The sequence below is a fragment of the Rattus norvegicus genome, chromosome 16, assembly GCF_021556685.1.
Source record: "Rattus norvegicus strain SHRSP/BbbUtx chromosome 16, alternate assembly SHRSP_T2T, whole genome shotgun sequence".
NCBI lineage: Eukaryota > Metazoa > Chordata > Mammalia > Rodentia > Muridae > Rattus > Rattus norvegicus.
The window spans coordinates 84,984,069-85,004,975 of NC_141549.1; the positions used below are offsets into that span (position 1 = coordinate 84,984,069).

At 49.4% G+C, this 20,907-nt stretch overlaps 1 protein-coding gene across 4 annotated transcripts in view; it reads left to right on the forward strand.

The window, feature by feature from the left end:
- Positions 1-20,907, forward strand: part of Tubgcp3 (tubulin gamma complex component 3) — a 60,675-nt gene that overhangs the window by 31,609 nt on the left and 8,159 nt on the right. For all 4 annotated transcript variants that reach the window (XM_087588476.1, XM_087588477.1, XM_087588478.1 and 1 more), the window contains 8 exons: positions 216-324; positions 1,324-1,513; positions 3,255-3,390; positions 4,078-4,146; positions 8,266-8,401; positions 16,103-16,191; positions 16,275-16,406; positions 19,587-19,727. In XM_087588476.1, the coding sequence (XP_087444602.1) occupies positions 216-324; positions 1,324-1,513; positions 3,255-3,390; positions 4,078-4,146; positions 8,266-8,401; positions 16,103-16,191; positions 16,275-16,406; positions 19,587-19,727 (1,002 nt within the window). The remainder of the gene's footprint in view (positions 1-215; positions 325-1,323; positions 1,514-3,254; positions 3,391-4,077; positions 4,147-8,265; positions 8,402-16,102; positions 16,192-16,274; positions 16,407-19,586; positions 19,728-20,907) is intronic.

The following is a 20,907-nucleotide window of genomic DNA, read 5'->3' on the forward strand; positions in this document are numbered from 1 at the left end:
CGTCACTTAAGGAAGTTTGGTTGTGTTCTGCTGGTGGCCCATGGTGATGTGTGTTTGTTGGTGTGCTGTTTGAGCTCCTAGAACTTACCTGGTGGAGATCCAGTGCTTATGTCCTGTGTTTTAAAATCCGTAGCTAATGTGCAATGTGGGAATATTCGATGTGTTTGGATCACTAACTTGTGTAAAGATGAATCATAGCTTATTTTTCTTTTTAGGTCCTTTTGATAGGAAAGTCAATAAATTTCTTGCACCAAGTTTGTCATGATCAGACACCTACTACAAAAATGATAGCTGTGACCAAGTCGGCAGAGTCACCTCGTGACGGTATGGCAGCTGTAGTGGTGATGACGGTGGTGGTGACGGTAGTGGTGATTGTGGTGGTGGTGGTAGGGATGGGGTGGGGGTGGTAGGGATGGGGTGGGGGTGGTCATGTGGTTATGATGGTGTGAGAGGGTGATATGGACAGTGGTAGGAACCCTAGTGGTGACCATGATAATGTTGCTTAAAGCTCTTTCCTGCGTAGCATCTGTATACCTGGACCACTAAAATACGTTCATACAGAGTGTATGTGAACACGTGTGAAATACCTATTACTGTGTGGTTACTCAAATTTTTTAACATGGAGTTAGTGGCATTGAATCAAGCAAGCTGTTACCTCCTTAGTGATTTGCATGGCTTTATTCCCGTGACGATGAAAAGACGGTTGATAGGTAAGGCAGGTGGGAGGCGTGACTCCAGGATCTGCCTGCCGCAGTTTACAGGTTCCCTTGGCAGCTAGTGGAAATCTGCCACCTGTCCCTCTCCCTCTTCTCTCTTGCTTCCTGCCTCAGCCTCTGTTTTCCCAGCAGCTTATCTCCAGGTTACTAGTGTTCTTGCTATCTTGAGTCTGGGGAAGATCCCTGTGTTTAAGAGATAGAGACAGTTAAGAAGTTGGAAGACTGTAGTATTGGAGTTATGACCTTTCCACCATGCTTAGATCATGCACGAGGTGCAGGTGGCCCCCAGATTCTCAGTCCTGCTGGGACTCTGATGCTCTGTGGTTGTGAGACAAGATAAGTGAGACAACTTTAGCTACTGCCTGCAGGGTGAGCCTTGCGCTTACGCGCAGTGCTGGGGCCGCTCCTCCTGGACAGCAAGTGCCAGCATCTGCTCTTGGTCCAAGGTGCGCTGGCCTCTTGGGCTCATGACTGCTATGCCTTCATTGACCGTGCCTGGGTTGGGTCTACATTGATGGGCTAGCTTGGGTTCCATAATGCCTTTACTGTTCCTCTGTTATGATACGTGCTGCATATGGACGTGTGCCTGTCCCTCTTGTTTTTACAGCTGCGGACTTATTCACAGACTTAGAAAATGCATTTCAAGGGAAAATTGATGCTGCTTATTTTGAGACCAGCAAATACCTGTTGGATGTCCTCAACAGAAAGTACAGTCTGCTGGAGCACATGCAGGCCATGCGCCGGTACCTGCTGCTTGGCCAAGGAGACTTCATACGGCACCTAATGGATCTGCTAAAGTGAGAAGCTCCGTCTTTAACATGATAAGGACCTAACGGGTTTTCTTTAAAGGAACAAGTAGCATCAGGAGGAAATGAGTTGATTTTACAAATCTGTGTTTAAAGCAAGCTTTACATAGATAAGAGTTTCATGGATTAATTCCTTACAGTTGTGTCTGGCAGCCAGCAGACCATCAGATGTGTACCAGGCCAAGTTCACGGGAGGCCTCACGTCCCTGTGAATATCACGATGTGTGCAGTGGCTCCCTGCGTGGGTGGAGTCAGGAGCTCGTAACAGTTAGCTTGGCTAATGTTTGAAATTAATTTGATAGATAAGTATTTTGAATTGGTGTCTTAGTCCATGCTTTATGCCGCTTGACAGCATTGCCCGCTTCACTGCCTTTGGCCTTCCTCCTCTTGTGGAGAATAAAGACCTGGGGTAGCCCAGGGCTCTGCACAGGGCTGATGGCGAGTGGCCTCATGTGGTCACAGTAGGTCCAGTGCTTTCACTGAAGCCTTTGAAGGGCATCATCCTTGCTGTGTCTCAGGATTCACTTTAATAATAATTTAATAACTTACTAAGTTGTTCCCCTCAGAACAAATAAATGACAGAAACCTTTACACCTTGCTGATGTTTTGGGCCTGTGACCTTGAGGTTCGTCTGACTTCCCAGGGTGTCCCCAGCTGTCCTGTCTCATCCAGTGGGGAGTCTGGGTGGTAGTGCCCTGGAGCAAGCCCACGAGTGTAGAGCATTTCCACACTGTAAAGGAGGGGTCCTTGGAGAGTTAAAGAGGACGCGAGCTGTTAGAGAGATGCTCTCGTGGTGCCGACCCACAGTGGCAGTCACAGGCCTGGGTGTGCAGAGTGGACAAGTGCAGGCAGCCTAGCCAGGCAGAGCAGAGCGCAGGTCTGCTCAGCACTGGGCATCGCTCCCCGGCTACTGTCTCCCCTCCTGGTGTGTCATCTGTGGTGCAGTGCTCTCTCCTCAGAGCCATCCGCCTGTCTCCTGGTGGCTGCAGGTCTATTTGAGGATGTGTGCCTGGGTGCTGGGATGACGGCGTGCTGGTGCTGGGCCCCCTGGAGCTATGATGTCATACTTAGTTGCCTAGACTTAGGGTCTTTGTAGGAATTTGTAATGATCCTGTAGTAGGCCAGCCATAATTTGAAAACTATCACAATGCTACAGCACACATAAGTACTCTCAGCCTAAGCTGAATGAAAATTAATGTTTTTAATATTTTGAAGAAATGTGCTTTCTACAACCTTGTTGGCAGTAAATGTCATGAGCTTTTCTTTTCTTTTTTTTTTTTTCTTCTTTTTCTTTTTTCTATTTTTCGGAGCTGGGGACCGAACCCAGGGCCTTGCGTTTGCTAGGCAAGCGCTCTACCACTGAGCTAAATCCCCAACCCGAGCTTTTCTTAATGAAGCAGAAGTGAGGTTTTTAAAAGCATTTTATTAAATTGTGAACACGGGTAAGAGAAAGAAGCATGCAGGAAGACAGTAAAACACTCCAAAGTGTGGTGTGGGCGCCTCAGAGGGTCTCTCTGTTGTCTTTGCAGTGGTCATATACAAGGTCTGGAGCAATGCTCTTAGAGCCTTCTCAGAAACCTGAATGAGACCACAGAGCAATTGCTTGGGACCATGGTGCTTTCATAACTATGTCTAACTGTTCTCCTTTTCCATTTCTGAGCTTTTACTTCTTTAATTATTTTTTTTAAACTTTAAGTAATAGTATCTTTAATTTTGAACACCTTTTTAAAAGACCAGAACTTGTTCGGCCCGCAACAACTTTGTATCAGCATAACTTGACGGGGATTCTTGAAACTGCTGTAAGAGCCACCAATGCCCAGTTTGACAGCCCGGAGATCCTTAAGAGACTAGATGTGAGGCTGCTGGAAGTAAGTGAGGCTGCTGGGGGCCTGTGAGGGTGCTGGGGGTGTGTGAGGGTGCTGGGGGCGTGTGAGGGTGCTGGGGGCGTATGAGCGTGCTGGGGTGCATGAGCGTGCTGGGGGCGTGTGAGGGTGCACATCTTTCTGAGGGGATAGGTCCCCATAGGTCATGGGAGCATCACGGTGCTTAGTGGCGTGAACCACATTTAATGGTACATTGGAGGTGATGCATGCATGTGGTCAGCAGGCAGGGACTGTGTCTGCTCCTCAGACCACGGGAGTCTGGAGCTGGTCTGGTAGGAGGGCTGTGCTTAGCATGAGCATGAGTCTTCACTGCCTGATCTGCCTCATCACTAAACCCACTGGCTTTTTGTTTTTAAGTTTCTGAGCTTGATAGGAGACAGTGTGGGTTCATCATGAAAAGGTTGAACTTCGAGCGTGTGTCTGTACTGCTCATTCAGAACAGTGCTGCTCATTCCCACATGATCACAGAGCGCCTGGGATGTGCTCCGCTACTCTCCCCTCGCTCGCTCTGAGCTGGTGCCAACGGGGCAGATCCCTGCTCGCACAGCAGAGCGCTTCCTGGTCTTAAAGCCTGCACCTCCTGTACTCCCCTTCCTTAGAGCAGTTGGCAGGTTCCTTAGCAGTGAGTACAAAGCCTCTCCAGTATTTGTTGTTTTATTTTATTACTCTTAGGTCTCTCCTGGTGACACTGGGTGGGATGTCTTCAGCCTGGATTACCACGTCGACGGACCAATTGCCACTGTAAGGTCATTTTGTGTGCTTGTGTGCTTGTGTGAAGTATGCGCAGTGTTTGGATTGCTGGGCTTTTTATTGTTTCAAATTGGCTTTCTTTTCTAAAAGCTAAGGTTCAAAGGAATTGTGATGTCAGGGTCTACCCACTGAGTGGGTTGCATAAGCCAAGGCTGTGTTCAGAGAGTTATTAATGAGAGCGGAAACGCTCGGTGATTTTAAGAATTCTTAGAAATATCATTGTTCTGTCACAGGTTGCAGCAGGTGCTTATTAAACGCATTGTTCATTTTATGCCATTATTCTTAGACTGTAGCAAGTAATGTAGGATAATTTGAAAGGAAGCATAAAGTATATTTTAGGAGAATCGTATTTTTTCTCCTTAGGTGAGTTTGATATCTAGCATTCATCTAGGCTGATGAGCTGAGAGCTGTCCCGTAGTGAGCTCCTTCGCTCACTCACTGAGGAGGGCGGTTTGGTCTGCGGCACGGAGCGTCGGCTGGAGGAGCTGCCTCCACACGCCTCCAGCTCGTGTTCCCGCCCTGTAGGGTTAACTGAGACTTAGTCATTTCTGCGTCTGAAATGCTAGGGAAATAGATTACATTTCCTTTATTATTGGGGACATTTGCTAAGCATGACTGGGCTCTAAAATCCCTTCTCTAGTGGGTGTCGCAGGTGGCTTCATGACTGTCCCTTCTGCGTGATAAGTCGAGTCCCTTGGCATGATTCTGTGTAGGCCACATTCACAGAGTGCCACCCAGAGCTGTGTCGTAAGTCCACGGGGCCTGAGAGCTTCAGGAGGTTTCTTTGACTTGTGGATTCCATGTTTGACTTTGATCAGGTCAGAGCTGCTAGTTTAACTCCACAATTGCTCTTAAGTTTACCCACTACCATATTCAGTGTGGCCCTGGGCTTGTGCTGTGAGTTGCTGTTCTGTGTGGTGGACTGTGCCCAAGTGTGTGCTACATCAGCAAGTTAGGACTGATATGTGCTTTCTTAGATTGTGGCTGTAGTATTTATTTGTATGCATAAAGGACACAGTAAGGCTCAGGGTACAGCTCAGTACTGGAGCACTCCCCTAGTGTGTCTGAGTGGCTCCTACGCTCCATCTCCAGGCCATTACTTATTGATGGTGTCACACACCTCACTGGCATGCCACAGTTGCACACCGTGTACTGTGGATAGCTAAAACTCAGGTTTTGAATCCATCTTTAGCAGGACTGAAGAACAACATTTTATGACATATCTGTGACAGCCCAGTCTGGCCCACAGGTATCCATTCAGACACCAGCTGAGTTGGTTGTGTCAGCAGCCTGGTCTGCTTGATGGAGAAAAAAGAAGGGGTGGTGTGATAGCTTAGTCAGGACCAGAGTGCCGGGCGTGTTCTCCTGCATGACTTGTGGTGTTTCTGTTTGTGGGTGGTGAATTATTTTACCATTGCTATCCTCATGGGCTTATTATTGCAAAAGCGCATGTGTTCAAATCAGCATTAGCGGTTGTCTGTCAGGTTTAATTGTAGATGTTACTGAGGCTGGAAAGAAGGTGTAGGAAGCCAGCTAAGTGAGTTTACTGTACAGGATTGATGGCTGCAGTCCAGGTCCCCAGCTCTCATGGAGATGCTGAGTGGTTCTGGAGTCCCCTGCAGTCCCAGTGCACAGGAAGCAGAAGTGAGATCCCCAGAATGGGCAGGCTGTGTGGCTGAGCAGAATTAGCGAGCTCTGGGTTCAAGGACAGAGAGACTCTGTCTCAACAGTAGAAGATGAAGGCATCTGCATGCATATGCAGCTATGTCCAGGCATGTACACACATGCAAGAAGGAAAAAGTACACAAAAGATAAGGGAAGCCTAGTGTATAAATACAGCCTTTTTCTGCTTTTCCCTTGGTTAATTTGTGTGTTACCTGTTTCCGTTCTATTCTCATTAATTGAGGTTGTCATTTTTTGAACAGAATTTAATTATAGTAGGAATATATCCTATAGCAATCATATAATTATATCTCGTATAATAGCAGCATTAGCTTCTACTAATTCTAAGATGTAAAATGTCAGTGAGATTTTTGGGTTAGTCTAATTTGGGACATTGTGAAATTCACAACCCAGGTTGCAGAAGAACGCATTAGCTAAATGCAGCTCGTTAACTATGTGCAGTATTTCTGGTTGACCCTGCTTTTCATGAGTCTCAAGTTATTTGTGGTAAAGTCCATCCAGATTTAAGAGTGGCGAGGTCACTGAGTCTCGATTCCAGCTACAGAAGACTGATTTGGAGGGCTTTGCTGTGTGCATTGCCTGAGGTTGGTGAGGAGGCTGAGAACAGGGCCTCATCAGGGCTGCTCTCCCACACTGAACAAGCTGGAGACTTTCTTGCTGTTGAGGTCTCTGCAGATGAGGAGTCTGAAGCTTACTGTATCTCCGGACTGTAGTCTCCCTTAAGTGAACTGCGTAGCCACCTGGTAAAACTGCTGTGGTTCCAGGTCAGAGCAGTAGACGTCTTCCTCTTACGTAGTTAGTGCTTAAAGGACCACGGCTTCACTGAACGTTTGAAAGCAATAGGACTATGGAACTTCAAAGGCTACTCTACGATGTATCATGGCTATAGAGAAGAATCCCATGACTGATGGTAACATCTGAATCAGCCATCCGTAATTCTGTTATCACAAGAGTGATAACAGTGTAGGAAGCAAGCAGTACACAGATAATCCCCTGGGATAATCCCCTTAGATTTGATTTTGGAATTACTTCAGAGCAGTTTCATTGTTTGCTTGTCTGTCTGTCTGTCAGTCTACCTGTCTGTCCATCTGTCTGTCATCGTCTTCATCATGCACCTTCCCAGATTTACCACTGGGTGTCAGAGGGGAGGATGCATAGGCAGTCCGTGTTACACAGATGCATGAGGTACACAGAAGAACAAGATAAGCTAAAGTGTAAGGAGCAAGGATGATTAATGCTCTGTGCTCACTGGTGTGAGTCCTATGCTCACTGGGAGGAGGTGAAGTGAAAAGGTAGGGTGAGCACTTCAGGGTCTTGTGGAAAGGTCTGAGGACAGACATGAATGCAGCAAGATTTCTTGGAGATCAGAGCTCCTTCAGAATGAAATGAGCCCTTGTCCCATGGCAGAGTCAGTGCAGGCAGCTGTAACTGTCTGTAGCTCTGTGTGTGTGTGTCTGTGTGTGTGTGTGTGTGTGTGTGTGTGTGTGTGTTCCTTCACTGTCTAGTGTGAAGGGCACTTACTTGAACTACTCATGGGTTTCCTGATGTTGAAGTATAATTGGATAGCAATTGAAAACTTGGCCAGCACAGGAGGGCAGACAGGAGGGCTGAAGACAGTCTCTATACCAGGACCCATCACCTGCTTGAAAAGCCATGTCTGTGGTACTGAGTCCATAGGCCTGTGACAGGGACCTGAGACTTGTCAGGGTGGAGTGCTGCTGTGCCTGCCTCTGCCCTTGGAAATGTTATCATTAAAGCAAGCGAGTCCTCTGCCTGTGTCTCTTACAGGTTGGGGGTTGCAGTCAAGGGTTTAAGTTTACACTGATGTGGACTGGGTCTAAAGCTCTGGAGAGTTATGGCTGTAGAGTTGGCTCAGGGGTTAGGAAGATCACTGCACTTCCAGAGGACCTATGTTCTACTCCTAGTACTCACTCATACAATGGCTCACAACCGTCTGTGACTACAGTCCCAGGGGATCCACTGTCCTCTTCTGGCCTCCAAGGGGACCAGGCATGCATGTGGCACATTGGCACACATATCGGCAAATACAAAGCATAAAACAGTTTACAAAAAGAAAGCTGGGCATGGTGCTGCATGCTTTAATCTTAGCACTTGGTAGGCAGAGGCAGGCAGGTCTCTGAGTTGGAGCCCAGCCTGGTCTGCATATGAATTCCAGGACAGAGAACTGGAGGGGAAGAAGTCCCACTGAGCTGTGCTGTCTCACCACCTTCAGCCCTGTGTCCACCCTGAGCAGACATACCTGGCAGCTTCTGCTGTGCACCTAAGACACGAGGTGGCTGTTGTCAACTCTCCTTCCTTCTGTGTGTGTGGACCAGGCTGGAATTGTGTTTGCTGATTATCGGAAGGCTAGGGCCTGGGCTAGGAGCTTCTTTGCACAAGAGCCACACCCATCTTTTGTCTTTCTAGGTGTTCACACGAGAGTGCATGAGCCACTACCTGAGAGTGTTTAATTTCCTGTGGAGGGCCAAGCGCATGGAGTACATCCTCACTGACATCCGGAAAGGACACATGTGCAATGCGAAACTCCTGAGGAACATGCCAGGTAAATTCAGAGGCCAACTGAGTCTGCATCAGACATTAAAGCCTTAAAGTAACAAGTGAACGGGCTCACAAGTGAACGGACTCACAAGTGAACGGACTCATGAGTGAACGGACTCACTGTTGCACTGTGAGTCTGGTTTATGAGGGCCTTCTTTGTATCCTTGCCTGGACTTCATTACAAAGAGGAAATTAAGTCACACTGGATTCACAACATGAAGTTTCTTTTAAAATTGCATTTGGTTCATGGGTGTAGTTTGACAAAGATGATGATGATGATGATCATGTGTATAGTTTAATGATGATGATGACGATGACAATGGGTGTAGTTTGATGATGATGAAGAAGATGAAGATGATGATGAATACATGTATAAGTGCCTGAATCTGTGTATGCACTTGGTACACATGGAGGCAGAGCAGGAATTGCATGCCCTGGAATTGGCCTTACAGATAGTTGTGAGCTGCCATGTGGGTGTTAGAAATCTAAACTGAGCCGTCTCTCTAGTCCTTAGTATAATTTTTTTCCTTAAAGTTTTTTTATTTATTTTACATATATAAGTACACTGTCGCCGTTTTCAGACACACCAACAGAGGGCATCAGACCCCATTACAGATGGCTGTGAGACACCATGTGGTTGCTGGGAATTGAACTCAGGACCTCTGGAAGAGCAGCTAGTGCTCTTAGCTGCTGAGCCATCTCTCCAGCCCCAAGTTCAATTTTTTAATCACCAATTTTCAAAGAAGGAATGCCTTTCACTAGGTCCCTGGTTACTCCAAGTTCACTTAGTGCTTTAATTGTGCTCTCTGTGAATTTTTCTTTTCAGCATACTCCAGTATGTGGACGTGCTTTACATTTTATAGTTTAGAATTATAGTTTAGACAGTCAAGATTTTGTTAATGTTACAATATTGAATGACTTCGATTATGAGTGATTTGAGTTCGTTATGTGGAAGTTGATTACTAGAGCATTTCATAAACCTCTCTAAGGAACAACTAAGGTGAACCTGCCCTTCGATCAATAAAACAGTTGTTACGGATAACGTGGAACCGGTGTCTGAAGGAAGAGGTTCCCTCGTCGCTACTGTTTGGGCGGGTCATAGGCTAACTCTAAAATACCAAAGGTCTGGACAGTGATGGCTACAGCAGACTGCAGGCAGTGGCGGCCACCCAGGCCAGCATGGCCACAGCAGACTGGCCTTTACCTGGGTCTTACCACTCTGTGTACTCACTGACAGCTGGTTCCTTGTCGGTGGCCGAGAAGGAAGTAAGGAAATGTAGCTTTCTGCCTGTTTGAAATGGTGACTGACAGCGTGGTGGGCAAACTGGTCTTCTTCAGAGACTTCTCTCCACAGAGAAAATGGTCTTCTAGGTCCTCAAGGTCAAAGAGCACAAGGTCCTCTTGTGGAGGTGAGGCAAGACTTGTGCAGTGAGGTGTCCTGGGTCTTCCCCGCCCCCCAAGTCTGACCCTGCAGCTGTATTTCCTTCTGTTTAAACTGCCCACTTGTTGAGATGAAAAGTGTCTAGACATAGGCCTTTAGAGAAGTGCAGGAGACTGCTAATCCTCTGGGGTGGCTGGTGACGATGTCCACTGGGTGGTGGGTGCAGTCTGTGAGTGCAGTGCAGTCAGACTGCAGAACTCGGTGAGCTTCAGAGGTGGAAGTGACTGCAGAGTCGGCTGTGGTTTAGAGCTCTTGTTCTTCCTGAGGACCTAGGTTCAGTTCCCAGCGTCCAGCCCCAGAGGATTCCACACTCTCTCTGACAGCCTCTGGTACCCGACGACGCCTATGTGTATACATGTAGGAAGAACAGCTGTGCAATAATAATAAAATAATAATAATAAAATTAATAAATTACTTTTAATGATAAATTAATAGTAAATCATTAAATAGTAAAGATAAATCTAAAGAAATTAATAATTTGTTTGCAATAATGTGTATGAAGTACCACATGGTCCTCTCTCTCTGACCTTTCTTACTGCACTATAACGCTCGCCCTTGCTGGCTGTCTGCCGAGAGTTGGGTCTGCCCTGGAGGCACCGCTTCAGGTGCGCTGTCCGTCAGTCACATCTCCCAGGAGGCGTTGTAGAGACCTCACTGTTACATTTCTTTCCTTCCAGTGGACAATAGTCCAAGGTTGAGCTAGGGAAGGCATTGGCAGGATCCTGTTGCTGAATATCTGTATGTAGGGTCGACTCTCAAGCCTAATGGAAGGCCAAACCGGAAGCCATAGCAGCCAAGGGTTAGCTCTCCACATTCATCTGTCGGTTTTCCTTTAACCGCAGTTATCACTTCTGAAGTAAGCATGGTTGCTCTGCCTTTACTTCTCGGGGTGTGTCTGCTGCTGCTGAGCTGCAGCCTTGGCCGTTGCCTTTGGAAAGGTGGCACAGTGGCTCTAGGCCGCGGTGTAGGAAGGGCAGTGTGCATTACTGGTGGCGGCATGGAGAGGGCGGGCGCTGAGCAGTGGCTGAGCTGCAGACTGGGTGTAGCACGGACCAGCCCTCTGGGCAGCTGTTTCCTTTGTGGCGATGTATTTAGTCTTACATATCGTACAAAGGTGGTGTCGTCTAAGGACATGTTGAATCAGCTCTCTGTGCCTGCCTTGGCTCTGACAGTGTCATTGCCTTGGGTCTCTGGGATTAAACTTGCAAAGAGGTCCTCAGACCCAGCCTGAGCCCAACAGTGAGCTGTTGTCTTTGTGAGTGGCACTTGCCTGTAATTCTCACACGCCGAATGCCGTTAGGACGGGCACGAGGGCGAGGGGGGCTGAACTGCAGCCATGCGGAAAAGTGCTGGCTCCTAAAGCATCTTTTAAATCCAAAGCTTTGGAAAAGAAAATGGACAGGACTTTATTTCATCACCTTAAACGGAGCAGCACCATGGGAAGTGCAGGTTGCAGAGGGGATTTAAGGTATTTCTTTAAACTGAAATCTTGGACCTTGGGTGGTAACGTGTCTCCTGCTGCAGGTATGTCCTGCTGAACATGCCTGGGCCACGGAGCCGCTGGTTCAGCTCACACTGAAGGTCTTTCAGTGGCCTTTAGAGGGCGGTAGACAACCAGGAATGAATCCATCTCTAGATACATAAGTGGAAGGGAAGGAAGGTCCTTGTTTTCATTTTAATGTATTTGCTGGCATGCGTGTATGTGCACCGCGTGTGTGCTTGATGTCTTCAGAACTAGATGAGGGAGTCGGCTCCCCTGAAGTCGGCATCACTGACAGTTGTGAGCTGTCATGTGGGTGTTGAACCTGGTGAACAACAAGTGTGAGCCATGTCTCCAGCCCCCCATAGACATTCCTAAGTTTGTGTGTAAAGCCAGTAGGGCACACTTGTGTGTTCATTGTACCTCAGTGTGGTGTTGACCAAGACCGTTCTTCTGGGCCAGTCATGAAACATTCTTTAAGCATGCATTTGGTACGCATTTTCAGGACGCTGGGTAGAGAGTTAAGGGATAACAGGTTATATCTCGAGGGCTAAAGGACTTTGAATCAAGTCCATGGTCCTCAGAGCCTACAGAGCTGCCACAAGGACAGCTACGAGGGTAACAGACTGCAGTCATGCCTGGGGGCCATGTTCTCAATGCAGTTTCCTTCACGGGCTGAGGGACAGCTTTTCCTAGGAAGAAAACCATGTCCATCACGTAGTGGAGACTGAAGGACGAGCACGAGTGTTAGCTCTGTCACGCAGGTCTGTGGGCGGGGTTTGAGGACTGGGGTGAATGTGCATGCATAGTTTCTCCTAGGGATCGCCCAGCCTGGAGGCTGCTGTAGAACCTCACAGTGCACAAACGTGAGGTGACATACTCCAGTACACAAGGAAGTTTTAGGGTACACTGCCGTGCTCAGGATCCCCTGGAACAGTTCCATCAAATTGGGAGAGGCAGTCTCCTTTCCATCTGGCTCTTGGTGAAAACTCACAGTAGATCTGCAGAGTATTTTCTTCTGGGGGCACGGCCATGCATAACCGAGCACTGCTGTGTGTGACTGAGCACTGCTGTGCGTGACTGAGCACTGCCGTGCGTGACTGAGCACTGCCGTGCATAACTGAGCACGGCCATGCATAACTGAGCACTGCTGTGCGTGACTGAGCACTGCCATGCATAACTGAGCACTGCCGTGCGTGACTGAGCACTGCCGTGCATAACTGAGCACTGCTGTGCGTGACTGAGCACTGCTGTGCATAACTGAGCACTGCTGTGTGTGACTGAGCACTGCTGTGCGTGACTGAGCACTGCCGTGCATAACTGAGCATGGCCATGCATAACTGAGCACTGCTGTGCGTGACTGAGCACTGCCATGCATAACTGAGCACTGCCGTGCGTGACTGAGCACTGCCGTGCGTGACTGAGCACTGCCGTGCGTGACTGAGCACTGCCGTGCGTGACTGAGCACTGCCGTGCATAACTGAGCACTGCTGTGCATAACTGAGCACTGCTGTGCATAACTGAGCACTGCTGTGCGTGACTGAGCACTGCCGTGCATAACTGAGCACTGCCGTGCATAACTGAGCACTGCCGTGCATAACTGAGCACTGCTGTGCGTAACTGAGCACTGCTGTGCGTGACTGAGCACTGCTGTGCATGACTGAGCACTGCTGTGCGTGACTGAGCACTGCTGTGCATAACTGAGCACTGCTGTGCATAACTGAGCACTGCTGTGCGTGACTGAGCACTGCCGTGCGTGACTGAGTGCCTCTTGACAGAGGGTGGTAAAGTGGAAACTTCCGGTTTCTTTGGAAGTCAGTTATGTCGAATGATGTTTTGCTGGGGTACGCAGGTGAAAGGATGTTTTGCTATAGCAGACACATGAAAGGACACGTGATATTTAGAAGGAACATAAATATGACTGACAGACAGTGGGGGACGGGGCTCAAGCATTGGTTTGCTCTGCTCTGCTTCGCTGTTCTTCTCTAACCTACACACGTATATTGGTTCACCTTACACTGTGCTGCTGAGCTCTGCTTGTGGTAATGTTGTAGAGAGAAACTGACCAAAGAGCTTCTCGTGAGGTTCTGTGGCTTCTTACCGCTTCCTCAGTGGTCTCTGGTGGGTTGGTGAGCCTCATGGTTTCTTGTGGTTGAACTGCCCTGCTGATCCCTGGGTGGTGCTTGCTGAGTAGGCTCTGCTGCTGCCGACTTGTGTTGGTGTTTGCTAGAGGACCGGACTGCTGATATCCTGACAACAAAGATTGCAGTTGCCCCCAAAGAACTATTTCTAAACAGGTCCACTTCCCCCGAATCCTAATAACTTCTAGTGGGTGGTGGGCAAGAGGGCAGGTTGAGCCCTTGTTAAAGTAGGCTGTAAAACGTATATGCCTATAGAGTGGCTATGTCCTCTGTGTGGGAAACAGAAGTCAATTGTATGACTAGAGAATTGGGTTAGATAGCCTAGTTTCAATGGGGAAAACCACACTGTTCTAGACCTTCAAGAGAACTGGGAAGCGTACCCCCCTTGTCAGATCATCATTGTGTGACATTTTCCTAGGGAGATGGGAACGGATGTCTGCTCACTCCAGACAGGGAACCAAGACAGACCAAAGTAACAGTTACCTTGAGTCCAGCGTAGCAAAGCAGTGAGTTTATTGGGGTTGGTACTGGCGAGAGGCTACTTGAAGGAGCACATGTGACTCAAATGCAGCTGCATCACTGAAGACCCATCCTGGCTTGGGTACCACTAACCAGAGCTTGTTCCTGGAGCCTGCACCCTGTAGACATGCAGGCCGCTCAACAGGTTGGCAGGCCTCCTCCCAGCCAGTTGTTTACTGCTCCTATAAAGATGGACCTCCCAGCCTCTCTGGACGGTGAAAGTTTATTTGCTAACTGTCTCACGTCCCTCCTCTGTCTGCTGGGACTGTTTCTATTCAAAGAAAATTGCTGCAGATCAGCTGTATTCATTGATAGATATTGTGGGGGAGACCTGTGGAGTGTGCTGCTCTTCTGAGGGTCCTGTGCTGGATGGCCACACTTCTGGTCAAAGGCGACTAATAGCCACGGGGGAATGACACCTATGGTGTGGGCACACAGCTCTCTTGAGCGGTCTGAGGACTCTGGTGTTTGCTAAGGAAGGTGTAGATACATTTCTAACAACTAAGCTGTGACTTCTGACCAGGGAAGCATGGGGACCCTGGGGCCTGTCAGTGGGGAGTCCTTGGACTGCCTGCCTCTGTACAAACCTTGTGCCCATCTGCTGCCTCACCCTTCCTGGGCAGTCTCTTCACCCTGAAGTCCAGGTGGGTGAATCACTGGACTTACTGGGTTACACCCAGGAGTAAGGGCGCATTCCATGTGGCTAAACAAGAAGAGTTCCTGTCCCTCCAGTGATTGGTAACCGCTTGTGTTCCTGGAGAAGGGCTGGGAACACTCAGTGCAGGTTGTAGACCGTTGTTCCCTAGGAGCTGTTGGTGGCTTCACCTTGTGAGAGTCTGGCTGATGACAGCTGCTCTGATTGAAAATGGCACCGGCCATTCATGGCCAGAGGGTAGTTTTGCAGTGTCTGGCACCCTCATCAGGAAGCCCAGGAGAGCAGTCTCCGCCTTCTGTGTTTCCCTCTCACTTTCTAAAGGCTTGCTTCCCTGACCCCTCCTCAGATTCATTAGGGTCAGACTTGCTGCTGCCTGTTCCTGTGACTGTGTGCACTCATGTGCAGTCTGTGTGCACACGCTGGTTTGTGTTACGCTCTGGGTACAGTCATCGAAGAATTTAAGGTTTTTGTTTGTTTTTGTTTTGTTTTAAACTTGGGGTTGTGTTTTGATCTTTCCTCTGTTGAGCAAATGTGCTCACTGCCCTAGGACAGCAGTGCCTCTTGGTCTCTGTCCCCAGAGGTGCGTCTTTTTTGATGTCATCCTCTCTCTGGGGGCCGCAGTCCCTCAGAGCCCCTCACCTGTCACCTAATAGTCACTTGTGAAGACTGACGTTATTTATCAGGGCCCAGCACTACAAGCTGGGTCACTTAAACCATCAGATGTTAATCCTGTTTAACATTCTATAGGCCAGAGATCCACAGTGCAGCTGAAGCCAGTACTGTTCTGCTCCCTCGGGCTGCACATGCAGGGCCGCTCCCTGGGATCCCTCCCTTTTCTTCCTACTGAGTTAGGGCCCACCCGAGACCCTCTTGTCTTTGAATAAATAGGGAGAAATAGCCATTCCTTGCGTGGTAGATGGGCTAGTTGCAGATAACATAAAATAAGGCTTCTAGTTAGACATGGTGCTCATTTCTATAAATCAAACTTTCCTACTTAGCCGTGTGTGTGTGTGTGTGTGTGTGTGTGTGTGTGTGTGTGTGTGTGTGTGTATGTGTGTGTGTGTGATATGTGTGTGTGTGTGTATGTGCATACATTTGCATGTGCCAGTGAGCGAGCCCCAGAAGAGGAAGAGGACATGTGCTGTTCTCTGTCACTCTGCACCTTATTCCCTAGGCTGTCACCCAGCCAGCCCCTGAGATCTTCCCTGACCCTCCAATGCTGGAGTTATGGGCACGACCATGCTCAGGCCGTTACATGGGTACTGGGGTGTGAAGTCGAGTCCACATGCCTTCAAAGCAAGTACTCTTAGTCCAGCCCTTTCGCTAAGGCACAAGAGTGGGCGGAGAGCTTCTGGTCTCTGGCATCTGGAGTAAGGCTTACTTACGGCCTTGTTAGCGGGAGGCTTGCGTGCATAGGGGTCTGTACAAACACCAGCACCCCCTTCCCTGATGACACTCATCTTTTGCAGAGTTCTCCGGGGTGCTTCACCAGTGCCACATCCTGGCCTCGGAGATGGTGCACTTCATCCATCAGATGCAGTACTACATCACCTTTGAGGTGAGTCAGCTTGCTGCCCTGCAGTGTGGTGCAGTGGTATGAGCTCAGCAGGCCCTTCCCACAGTCTCAGCTTGTCCTTCCAGGTTCTCGAGTGCTCCTGGGATGAGCTCTGGAACAGAGTGCAGCAAGCCCAGGACTTGGACCACATTATCGCGGCACACGAGGCGTTCCTGGACACCATCACATCCCGCTGTCTCCTGGACAGCAACTCCAGGGTAAGGCTCAGTCCTGCCTGCCGGGACCGAAACTGCCATTTGTCCGGGGCTGCCGCGTCAGTGATTGAGAAAGGTCTGTTAAACTGGGGTTTGAGAATCACTTCCTAGCAGAACTGGAATAAAGGTGGTGAGTGAGTGTGCTCTGACATCTGACATGGCGGTGACATCATGGGAAGCAACAGTACACTGTTGATGGCGTGCGGAGTAGGAGAGTCATGGGGAATGCCACCCTGTGGAGCTGCGACAGGATGGACGCTGAAGGGCATCCAAACACTGGAACAGGTGGTGGCCTGTGTAAAGGGAGGCATCTAGAGCTCGGGCATCTTCCTCCTCCTTCATGCTGGGCTCAGCCCTAGGCCGTGTGTAGCCTAGACAGGCGTTCTCACAGTGACCACACCCTACTCCTGCTTTCCTTTTCTTAGTCTAGGGATAGTGGTATTTTACGTAATGGCATGTGGCTGCCTGAATTTAAACAGACTGTGTGCACAGGGCTGTGAGGACCTGATAGCTCAGGGCTTTTGGCTTGGTTTCTTTTCTTGTAGAGAGCCTCTTCTAGAAAGGTGCCTGTTTTTGAGTAGCGAGGCTTTCTGGAGTTCTGATTTCCTTTAAAGGTCTGGGTTGAGAGAGAACACATTCTGAGCATCAGGCAGGTAAACTGCCTCAGGTTGACTCCCCGAGAGCATTTCTCACTGTGTGAGCGGCCTGAGACACATTCCAGGTCTCTGTCTAGCTTCTGCCTACTTTACCAAGACTTCTGTTTGTCTTCTGTTCGTCTGCATTAGCCTATGCTGGGGAGAAGTGTTTGGATTAAACTTAATTATTAAAGAGTTTATATATCAGTGTCTAGTGATTGAAGGTACGGAATTTGCTTTCTAGATGCTGAAAAGGTGGCATAGAGCGCTAATATCCTTTGAACAGAATTAGTAACTCATGAAATGGGCACCTGAAGTCGCCTGGGGCCCTGCTGTCCATTCTTACTAAGTCCGTTCTCTGTGAGGTTGATAGTACGGTGGGTTTCACGTCTGTTACCTGGCACCTATGTTTGTTATGAAGGTGTCTGTGATGGCATCAGTATGGTGGTGAGCACATAATGGTCCCACAGGTCCTGACCATTCTCTGACGTGCCAAAGACATGAAGCACCCTTACATGGGTCAAAGTCAGCGCTCAGGCAGATGCCAGCCTCTTACTGTGACTCCAGATTCTCCTGTCTTCAGAGGCACAGTGTAAACTTGTGGGAATTAAATTATATGATACCATGGTAACCAACTCATAAATGTAGCAGCTTCTCTTTTCAAGCTGCACAAGTCACATTTTATGTCATTTTGCATAGGAAGCAGGTGTGAAAGTCACCAGGTGTATTGCTTTTCAGAAAATGTTGGAATTCTAAGACCTGCACCCACACTGGCCCACTGTACCCTACGGCTCTGCTAACCTGCGGGCTGAGCTCATACACGATTGGGCAGTGTCTGTGTGAGCCAAGTTGGTCATCCTAGTTGTTGAGTTTGTAGAGTAGCTGTGGGTGTGAGCAAAGTCCATGTGCTCTGTGTTTGGGGTTGGTCCCAGCCAGCTGCACTGAAGGAGCTCTGCCCTAGACTCCATTAGCCTTGAGGTTGTGCCTTATGGCTGTGTAGTAACCCAACTGGGTGTCGTTTGCTTGCTTTAGAAACAGGGTCTCAGAGTGGCCTGGGCCCTGTGATCTTCCTGCCTTGGCCTCCATTGGGTCGAGATTATAGGTATGGGCCACGTAACTGGCTCTGGAGTGATTTGTCATTATTTGTTCCTAGGAAAGAAGTCTAGTATAGAAAACAAGGCAATCTGTTTTGGACGTATTAACTTTAAATATGGTATTTTCATATTTTCACGTTGTGAGAAAAATCAGTTGTCATGATCCAGTTGCAGATACCCCTTTGATTGTGCAACATTGAGGAGAAAACCTGTGCAGCGCAGTGTAAAGGGCAGCTCAGAGTGTGCACTTCAGGCCCTTGGAGCAGACGCAGAAGCCCACAGCGTATACTCCACTTAAGTGAAGTATCAGTTAGTGACCTTGAGGAGACGCAGTGTTCTAGACAGAGAACAGGACACTTGCTTGAGCCTGCATTCAGCAGGATCCACATGGCTTGTGTCATGCAGTGACATCACCTGATCAGGCCCTCTGTCTCCTGCAGTACTGTGCAGGCTGAAGGCCCTGTTTCACACAATGCATTGCAGTAAATGAGAACTGTGCACTGGTCCCTCTGCAGTACCTGTGTTCTTAGGTTCTCATGCTCTCAGAGTTGCTGCAGTCTCACTTGGGTACACAGGTAGCTCAGCCGTCATTGGTGTTGCCTGACATCTCAACAGGACAGGGCACTCTTGTGGCCCAGAGGTGGGTGCTAGGAATAGCTCATTAACTGGAGTGTGGGATATCCTTCTCTCTAGGACTAGGCTGGCTAGAGAGAAGTGTGGTGCTTTGAATGAGGATGGCTTCTGTGCTCAAAGACGTGGTCCCCAGTTAGTAGAACTGTTTGGGAAAGATTAGGCGGTGTGGCCTTGTTGAAGGAGGTATGTCACTGGGAGTGCCTTTCAATGTTTCAAAAAGCTCATGCCAGGCCCAGTGTCCCCCACTCCGCTTGCTGCTTGGGCATCAGGATGTAAAGCTCTCAGGTACTGCTCTAGTGCCATGCCTGCCTGCTTCCCACCATGTTAGTCACAGACTAACCCTCTGAAACTGTAAACAAACCCCAATTAAACTCCTCATGAGCTGTCCTGATCATGGTGTCTCCACACAGCAACAGAACAGTCAGACACAAAGCAAGGACTAGGAGGAACTTGTCCATTTTTGTGTTGCTGTGAGGCTCTGGAGATGTGTACACAAGTCTAGGCACACATGTGGTATTAATATGTCTATGTCCTCAGTTCACACTCTGTGCAGTAGATGTTACTTTAGAGCGGTCCACTCTCGAGAGTCAGAATTCAGTTTTGTGAGCGTCGTCGAGAGCCACCTGTGAACGGCATCAGCTGCCTTGTTAGGGTGGAGGCCTCATGGCCCAGTGCTTCCACTCTCCCACCACTCTTCCAGTATGGCTATACTGGGGACGTGTCTCCCCGAGTGTTAGAGGAGGCAGCCCCAAAGCACATGTGTATTTAAGCAGACACTCCTTGCTAGCATCTGAGGCTCACTTAAAATGCTGGTTTTTCAGGTGCTTTTAAACCAACTGAGAGCCGTGTTTGATCAAATCATTGAACTTCAGAACGCCCAAGACACAATGTACAGAGCTGCTCTGGAGGAGCTGCAGAGGCGGCTGCAATTTGAAGAGAAGAAGAAACAGCGTGAAACTGAGGTAGGTTTTTAACTCCTGCTTTCTCATGGCTGGCCAGTCACCACGAGCGGTGGCAGTAGCTTTTCTGCTGAGGCAGCATGCGGTCCACTGTGAGTCTACTGAAGTTCTGCGTGCTGTCAGTGAGTGCTCCTCTCACTGCTATCGTCAAGCTTCAGAATGCCCACAAAGGTGGTGCCCCAGTGTCTACTGCAGCCTCCAGTCAGCCTGCTGCTCTGTCACTTACCTGAAGCTGAGGGACCCTGACTTGTTTACTAGCTCACACATGAGCTACGTTTCCGTAGAACGTTTCTGTGTGTTCCCAGTGACCTGGAATTGATGGGGGTTCTTGTTCTTGCTAGCCTGGGCCTCTGCTCTCTCTGGGCGCCTGCTCTCTCTGGGCCTCTGCTCTCTCTGGGCCTCTGCTCTCTCTGGGCCTCTGCTCTCTCTCTCTGGGCCTCTGCTCTCTCTGGGCCTCTGCTCTCTCTCTCTGGGCCTCTGCTCTCTCTGGGCCTCTGCTCTCTCTGGGTCTCTGCTCTCTCTGGGCCTCTGCTCTCTCTGGGCCTCTGCTCTCTCTGGGCCTCTGTTCTCTCTGGGCCTCTGCTCTCTCTGGGCCTCTGCTCTCTCTGGGCCTCTGCTCTCTCTGGGCCTCTGCTCTCTCTCTCTGGGCCTCTGTTCTCTCTGGGCCTCTGCTCTCTCTGGGCCTCTGTTCTCTCTGGGCCTCTGCTCTCTCTGGGCCTCTGCTCTCTCTCTCTGGGCCTCTGCTCTCTCTGGGCCTCTGCTCTCTCTCTCTGGGCCTCTGCTCTCTCTGGGTCTCTGCTCTCTCTGGGCCTCTGCTCTCTCTCTCTCTGGGCCTCTGCTCTCTCTGGGCCTCTGCTCTCTCTCTCTGGGCCTCTGCTCTCTCTCTGGGCCTCTGCTCTCTCTCTCTGGGCCTCTGTTCTCTCTGGGCCTCTGCTCTCTCTCTCTCTGGGCCTCTGCTCTCTCTCTCTGGGCCTCTGCTCTCTCTGGGTCTCTGCTCTCTCTGGGCCTCTGCTCTCTCTGGGTCTCTGCTCTCTGGGCCTCTGTTCTCTCTGGGCCTCTGCTCTCTCTGGGCCTCTGCTCTCTCTCTCTGGGCCTCTGCTCTCTCTGGGCCTCTGCTCTCTCTCTCTGGGCCTCTGTTCTCTCTGGGCCTCTGCTCTCTCTCTCTCTCTGGGCCTCTGCTCTC